Source organism: Alligator sinensis, unplaced genomic scaffold (genome assembly GCF_000455745.1).
Source record: "Alligator sinensis unplaced genomic scaffold, ASM45574v1 scaffold255_1, whole genome shotgun sequence".
Classification (NCBI taxonomy): domain Eukaryota; kingdom Metazoa; phylum Chordata; order Crocodylia; family Alligatoridae; genus Alligator; species Alligator sinensis.
In genome coordinates, this window is record NW_005842270.1 from 1266223 (window position 1) to 1274285 (window position 8063).

General features: G+C 57.9%; 1 protein-coding gene across 1 annotated transcript; it reads left to right on the top strand.

Moving 5' to 3' along the window:
• Positions 1 to 2336: 2336 nt before the first annotated feature.
• LOC102385608 (cytochrome b-245 light chain) lies at positions 2337 to 6312 on the top strand. The gene is given in 7 exon segments (XM_025209122.1): positions 2337 to 2480; positions 2482 to 2555; positions 2558 to 2681; positions 2914 to 2988; positions 3119 to 3202; positions 4932 to 5013; positions 5287 to 6312. Coding segments are annotated over 7 exon segments (765 nt in total). The 5' UTR covers positions 2337 to 2346; the 3' UTR covers positions 5479 to 6312.
• The last annotated feature ends 1751 nt before the right edge of the window (positions 6313 to 8063 follow it).

The following is an 8063-nucleotide window of genomic DNA, read 5'->3' on the forward strand; positions in this document are numbered from 1 at the left end:
GGGAGGTCTCCCCGGCCCTGCATGCCCCCTGCCCCATGGAGCTGGGCCCCGGCCCCGGCCCCGGCTTTGAGGAAGTGCCTGGCTGAAATGGGGAAGAAAGCTCAGAGCAGCGCCCAGCCGCCTCTGCAGCCTCTGGCCCAGGGCAGGGCCCGGAGACGCCCCCAGGAACCAGGGTCTGGGCTCCCCCAGATCCTGGGGAGCGTTTTCCTTCATCCAGGAGCCGGGGCTGCTCCGCTTTTGCAGCAGTCGCCAGCAGCCCTGCCCCTGCCCCTGCCCCTCTCCGTGGCCCCAGGCGGGAGCTCAGGGGCACTTGGCTTCCACCTGGGCGGGTTTCTGCACCCACGCCCCCTGCGCAGCAGCCCCAGGGCCTGTGCGGGAGCAGGGGGAAGTGCAGGTTTCGCTCTGAGCACGCCCAGCTGTGCCCCTGTCTCAGGGATTTCCCTGCTGCTCCTCCCTGTATGCTGGGGTAAGCAGGAGGAGGCCCAAAAGCTCTTCCTTCCCCTTCTGCCCCCCAGCTTGTGTTGGCACCACATTCAAACCATGCGATGGACAGGGTGAGCGAGGTGTGGGCTGTCCCTGAGCAAGCCAGGGAGCCCGGCCAGCTCACACTGCACTCAAAACCCACCCGGGGGGCACATCACATCCAACATGTCTAAGCCCAAGCAGCCCAGCTGGAAAGGCCGTGCCCAGCCGACCTCCTTGCCTTGCGGCTGCGTGGCCCAGGCGGTGCCTGAGGGGACCCTGCCAGACGGGTCACCAGTGCAATAGGTGCTGGTCTGGCAGTAGCCTGACCCCGACACGGCCGCCTTCCTGGCCAAGCTGGCCCCAGAGAGGAGCCTGGACGTGCTGCAGACCCTGGCGCTGGGTGCAGATGAAGCTGGGCTCAGGCTGGCAGCTCTGGGTCCCCGCTGGGGATGTCCTGCTGTGGGACCTGGGCTTTCAGCTCCATCCCTGTCACCGTGCTCAGTGGTCCTGGATAACCGGAGGTGTCTCTTGCCCATATTGGATGAAGGCTGGGCTTGTGCAATGCCAGTCACCTGCACGTGGCACTAGCACAGCTGCCCCAGGAGGACATCCTGGAGGGGATGCACACCCAGGTGCTCTCCCCCAGGCCGGCTGGCTGCCCCCACAGCTGTGGGCCTGTGGTCGCTGGGACCGCGTCTGCCCACAGCCATTGCTGTAGCAGAGGCTGCAATGGAACAGCCCCAGCGGCGCCAACCGTCCACCGGTGCCTGTGGGCTCCTGCTTCCTGGCGCCGTAGCCTCGCCTGGGCCTGCGGCTGGTGCTACCAGGAAGGCTGATGGCAGCCTCCCGGGCCCTGGTGATGCCCTGGGGGAGGGAGCTGCAGCTGGGGGTGGGCGTGTATGTGCGTTTGTGGTGAGTGCTTGCATTGTGTGTGTATGTGCCTTGTGTGTGGGTGGGCATGTGCAGTGTGTGTGCATGTGTGTGTAGGTTATGTACAGTGTGTGTGTGCTTGCAGGGTGTGCATGTATGCAGTGTATGTGTAGTGTGTGCTTGTGATGTACGTATGTGCTTGCAGAGTGTGTGTGTATTCAGTGTATGTGTGCTTGTACAGTGTGTATGTGCTTGCAGGGTGTGTGTGTATGCAGTTTGTGTGTAGTGTGTGCCTGTGATGTGTGTATGTGCTTGTAGGATGTGTGTGTATGCATTGTATGTGTAGTGTGTGCTTGTGGTGTAGGTATGTACTTGCAGGGTGTGTGCGTATGCAGTATATGTGTAGTGTGTGCTTGTGATATGTGTATGTGCTTGCTGAGTGTGTGTGTATGCAGTGTATATGAAGTGTGTGCTTGTGATATGTGTATGTGCTTGCAGGGTGTGTGTGAATGTAGTGTGTGTGTGGTGTGTGCTTGTGATTTGTGTGTGTGCTTGCAGGGTGTGCATGTATGCAGTGTATGTGTAGTGTGTGCTTGTGATGTATGTATGTGCTTGCAGGGTGTGTGTGTATGCAGTGTACGTGTAGTGTGTGCTTGTGCAGTGTGTATGTGCTTGCAGAGTGTGTGTGTATGTAGTGTGTGTGGTATGTGCTTGTGCAGTGTGTATGTGCTTGCAGGGTGTGTGTGTATGTAGTGTATGTGTAGTGTGTGCTTGTGATTTGTGTATGTGCTTGCAGGGTGTGTGTGTATGCAGTATATGTGTAGTGTATGCTTGTGATTTGTGTGCATGTGCTTGCAGTTGTGTGTGTGTGTGGTGTATGTGCAGTGTGTGCGCACTTGTGTGTGCGCATGTGTGCATGGTTTGTGTGCACTTGGAGTGTGCATGTGTGTAGTTTGTGTGGTGTATGTGTGTGCTTGCAGGGGGTGAGTGTGTACGTGCAGTGTCTGTGTAATGCATGTGCTTGCGATGTGTGTATATGTAGTGTGTATGTGCTTGTGGCATGTGCATGCAATGTGTGCGTGTTTGCAGGAGGGGCTGTGTGTGTGTGCACTGACAAGTCTGCAGTGCACACGGCCCCGCAGAGGCCCCCCCCACTGGGTCTCTCCAGCCCTGGCGTCACCCAGCACCGGGGCTGGATCCGCGCAGCAGCGTGGGACCCGGGCGTGTTCCCGGTGCGTCCCCCCCACCCCATTAATCCCTCGCTCTGTCCTGGCAGTCCTCGTGGCCGGTGGCATCGTGGCAGTGGCAGGGAAGTTCAAGTGCTGGCCGTTCGCTGCTTATTCCATGTATCCTTCCCCAGACCCACAGGCCCCGGACGGGTCAGATCCTGGCCTGGAGGGGCTGGGGATAGCCCCAGGCTGGTGCTCGGGTCATGGGCGCTGCCAGGAGGTCCCATGTGGGCAGGGTTGGGTGGCACAAGTCTGCTTCAGCCCCTCGTGGCATCAGGGGCAGGGGCTGCTCTGGAGCCCAGGGTATTTAGGCACAGAGAGGCTCCATCTTCCTTAACCAGCCCTGCAGCGTGGCTGGTGTCCTGATCTGCCTGCTGGAGTATCCCCGCGGGAGGCGGAAAAAGGGCTCCACCATGGAGCGCTGGTGAGTGCGCCTGGGCCCCGGGAAGGGTCCCGGGCAGGGTCAGGGGGCTGCAGGCTGAGGGGGCGAGGGCCGCGGGGTATGCCAGGGAAGCTCATGCCTTTCTGCCCCCCCTCTCGCCGGCCCCGCGCAGGGGCCAGAAGTACATGACGGCCGTGGTGAAGGTGTTCGGGCCGCTCACGAGGAACTACTACGTCCGGGCCATCCTGCACGCCGCGTGAGTCGTGCCAGTTAGCTCCTGTGCACGCTTGTGTGTGTGCGCATGTGCAGCTCCCCTGTGTGCACGCAAAGATGTGCTTCTGCAGGTCTTGTCTGTGTGTGCATGTGTGCAGCTCTGTGTGTTTGTGTGCATGTGCAGCTCTTGCATGTGTGCTGTTGTCCGGGTGCACTGTGTGCATGAGCTTCTCTGCGTGTGCGTGTCCAGCTCCCATGTGTGTGTGTGTGCGCACAGGTGTGCAGATCCTCTGTGTATGTTTGTGCATGTGTAGGTCCTCTGCAAGTGCATGTCTGGCTCCTCTGTGCATGTGTAGGCTGTGGGCATGTGCCCATGTGTGCGTGCATGTGTTCCTATGTGTGCTCTTGTGTGGGTGTTGTGTGTGCAGGTGCACAGCTCCTCTGTGTGTGTGTGTGCGCACACATGCGTGCATGAGCCTATGTGTGCTCCTGTGTGTGTGTGCTCGTGGCTGGGTGTTGTGTGCGTAGGTGTGCAGCTCCTCTGTATGTGTATGTGCACGCACAGCTCCTTTGCATGTGCCTGTGCATGCTACTGTGCATGTGTGCTCTTGTCTGGGTGTTGTGTGTGCAGGTGTGCAGCTCCTCTGTATGTGTATGTGCATGCACAGCTCCTTTGCATGTGCCTGTGTGTGCTCCTGTGCATGTATGCTTTTGTCTGGGTGTTGTGTGTGCAGGTGCGCAGCTCCTCTGTATGTGTATGTGCATGCACAGCTCCTTTGCATGTGCCTGTGTGTGCTCCTGTGCATGTGTGCTTTTGTCTGGGTGTTGTGTGTGCAGGTGCGCAGCTCCTCTGTATGTGTATGTGCATGCACAGCTCCTTTGCATGTGCCTGTGTGTGCTCCTGTGCATGTGTGCTTTTGTCTGGGTGTTGTGTGTGCAGGTGTGCAGCTCCTCTGTATGTGTATATGCATGCACAGCTCCTTTGCATGTGCCTGTGTGTGCTCCTGTGCATGTGTGCTTTTGTCTGGGTGTTGTGTGTGCAGGTGCGCAGCTCCTCTGTATGTGTGTGCACATGCACAGCTCCTTTGCATGTGCTTGTGTGTGGTCCTGTGAATGTGTGCTCTTGTCTGGGTGTTGTGCGTGTAGGTGTGCAGCTCCTCCATGCGTGTGTGTGCATGCACAGCTCCTCTGCAAGTGCGGGGACAGCTCGTGTATGTGTGTCAGCACACACGCATGCTCTTGTTTGTGTGCAGGTGCATGTGTGCAGCTCCTCTCTTCGAGTGTGGGTGCAGCTCTTGCAGGTGTGCGTGGGCAGCTCCTGTGACACTGCCCTCCCTGCTCCCAGCCTGCAGCAAGGCCAGCCTGTGCTGTGCTGGGCTCCTGCTGTCCACGTGGCAGCGTGGCCCTGGCACGGCAGGGCTCAGCAGACGCCCGGCTTCCTGCCCTTCACCTCCCTGGCACCTTGTGTTCACACCCGCGGTAACCGGTGTTTCCCCCAGAGGTGGCTGCATTTCAGCACTGCTGCATACGCTGCTGGCAGCCTTCGTCGCGCCCGGGCTGCGCATTACCTGCAAACCTTGGCTCTCCGTGTCTGTGCGTTACCTATGAGCCTTTGCTCCCTCCTGCCCATGTATTACCCTTTGCTCCCCTGGCCATACATGCACATGAGCCTTCGCTCTTCCACCCATGCATACCCCCACCCACGCTTGCCCCTAGCCCGCAGGTCCGTGCGCAGCTCCTGCCTGAGCCCAGCACCTCTCTCGTCCTCCCAGCCTCGCTGTCCCAGCCGGCTTCCTCCTGGCCACGATCCTGGGCACGGCCTGCCTCTTTATCGCCAGCGCCATCTACTTACTGGTAGGTCCATGGGCAGCCGGAGATGCAGCTGGGCTTGCTTTGGTTGCCTTCCAGGCTGCTGGTACGGCAGGTCCCAGGCACTGCCTCCCTCCCCACCCACCTTTTCCACGGTGCCAGCAGAGAATGGCTGCACGAGGGCTTGCCGCGGCACAGGGACTCAACATTACCTGCCCTGAGAGTGGGTGCATGAGGGTGGGTGGGAAGGGGTGCACCCTTTCCCTGGTTGGGGTGGGGTTGCAACCTCTCCGCTAACCCCCTCGGGCTCTTCCGCAGGCCGCCGTGCGGGGTGAGGAGTGGCAGCCCATCGAGCAGAAGCCCCGGGAGCGCCCGCAGGTGGGGACCACCATCAAGCAGCCCCCGGCCAACCCCCCGCCCCGGCCGCCCCCGGACGCCCGCAAGAAGCTGCCGGCCGAGGCCGAAGGAGCTGTCCCTGCCGCTGTCCCTGCCCCAGCGCTGGCAGAGTGATGCGTCTCCCCGGGGCCCTGCCTTGAGCATCCTCCATGCTGCCTGCAGTCGTGACCTCTGCCCCAGCCGGCTTCCCCCTGCCCCCAGTGCTCCCAGCTCGGCCCCTCTCAGGGCAGCCTACCCCCTTTTGTACTGGCCTCTTTTATACCATAATAAACCAGTGAAGGACGGTGTGGGCTGGGCTCCTGGTGCTGGATTGGGGGGGAAGGTGCATTTGCTCTCTGGGGGGCCTTGCATGCCTTGCATGCAGCCCCTGGCTGGGCCCCAGCTTCGCCCAGCCATCACCCACCTCCGTCTCGGTCACAAACTCCTGCAAGACCGTTTTAGGCTGGACATAAGGAAAAACTTCTTTGCCGTCCAAGCCCCCCAGGCCTGGAACAAATGCCCCCCAGAAGTGGTGCAAGCACCTACTCCGGACACTTTCAAGAAACATTTGGACATTTATCGTGTTGGGGTGACTGACTTCCAGCTGACTCCCTGCCCCTGGGGCCGAGGGCTGCGCCCGATGATCGCGGGAGGTCCCTTCCAGCCCGAATGTCTATGAAATCTCCCCCCTGGCGTGCGGGGTGCAGCAGGATGGGGGTGGGGTGCAGCCTCCTGCTCTGGATGTCAAGGTCCTGGGTTCAAGTCCTGCTGCCAGTGAGCAGTGCACAGCTCTGGGCTCTTCTGTTGGGGGTCCTGAGAGCTTGGGAGTGGGGGGGCTGGGCCCTGATCCCCGCCAGCCCCCATGGGCCAAGTATAACGGGGGTGGGCAGGGAGGAGGCAGAGCCATGGCTGGGCTCCATGTCCTGCAGTGCCCAGCTCTGCCCCGCAGGGGGTGCTGCAGGCCGGCCTGGGGCCCGGCGGGGGGGGGGGGGGGGGGGGGATAGACCTGTGTGTGTGTGTGTGTGTGTGCGCGCGCGCTCGCACGCATGTATAGAAATGGGGATGTAGAGCAATCTGTGTATATAAAAATTTGTGCAATTACGTGTGTGTATAAAAATGTGAATGCTATCTATGCGTGTGTGTAGAGCGATCGGTGCACACATCTGTGTGTATAAAAATGTGTGTGCAATTATTACATGTGTGTAGATAGATCTATGCATATGTGTGTACAAAAGTGTGAAAAGTCATATTTGTAGCTAGATCGATTTGCGCACACATACATTTTTATACACACACACACACACACACTATGCACACACCAGTGTGTGTATAAAATGCGTGCAATTAGGTATGTGTGTAGATCGATCGGTGCACACCTCTACGCGTGCCAAAATGTGTGTGCAATTATGTGTATTAAAAGGTGTGTACAATGTCATGTGTGTAGATGGCGCTATGCATACATTTTTTGTGTGTGTGTGTATATGTAAAATGTGTGTGCAAGTATATGTGTATGCACACATTTGTGTGTGTATAAAACGTATGTGAAATTAAGTGTGTGTGTGTGTGTGTGTGTAAATATTGTGTATAAATACCCGTGTGCAGCGCTATCTAGGCAGACGAGGTTCTTTGGGTGAATCGGCGAGCTTTTATTACACCCACTTCACTAGTCGGAAAAAACATCTTTTAGCCAGCTTTTGGGTTAAAAAAACCCCTTGTCGAGCTGAGGCAGCCTCTGCAGCTGGTGCGCGCTCTTCCTCTTCGTTCCATCCTTAGACCAACACGGCGACAACGTACACCCCTAGATCGGTCTATGCACACGTGTCTGTGTATAAAATTGTGTGTGCCGTTATGTGTGTGTATTAAAAGGTGTGTGCCATTACCTTTTGGTATAAAAGGTGTGTGTAGATGGAGCTATGCACACATCTGTCTGTGTGTGTATGTATATAAAATATGTGTACCATGACCTATGTGTGTGTCTAGAGCTATGCACGCATCTGAGTGTGTGTATAAAATGTATGTGCAATTACATGTTTGTGTGAGTGTGTGTATATAAATATAAATGTTTGTAAGCGTGTGTGCGTGTATTTGGAAGCGGGGTAGGGGGACAGTGCCCCTGCCTGTGCAGCCTGGCTAGGCCAGTGGGGCTGGGGGCATCCTGCAGACCAGCCTTTGGGGTGGACGGGGGGCCAGACCCCCCCCAATTCTGCATGTGCCTGGTTGCGCCAACCCTCTCCCTCCACCACTGCCCTGATGGGACCTGCAAACTGGGCACAGCATAGGGCACCCATCAGCCGTGCCCACCCCCGGCTCTGCCACTCTTGTGCACTGGGAAGCGGGCTCAGGAGCTGCGTCTCCCCGGTCCCCCCAGAAGACAAAGCAGGTAGACACGTGCTCCGGCACAGCCAGACTTTATTGGGTGGCAGCACAATAAATAGCTGGGGGGGGAGAGCATAAATAACAATAATAATATGAATAATTATTAATAATAATTAAGGGCTTTACATATGAGCATCAGGCTCACAGCAGCAGGCTTACACACACATGTGTGCACACACATGCACAGCAGCAAGGGCTGGAATAACTAGTCAGGCTGAGGACCGAGGCAGGACACACGTGCCTGGGACTCAGCACTGGCCTCTTGCTGCCATGGGCCTGGGCAGCCTGGCTGGATCCAACATAAATAATTCATAAATAACACAGGCAAATAAATACATAGCTGG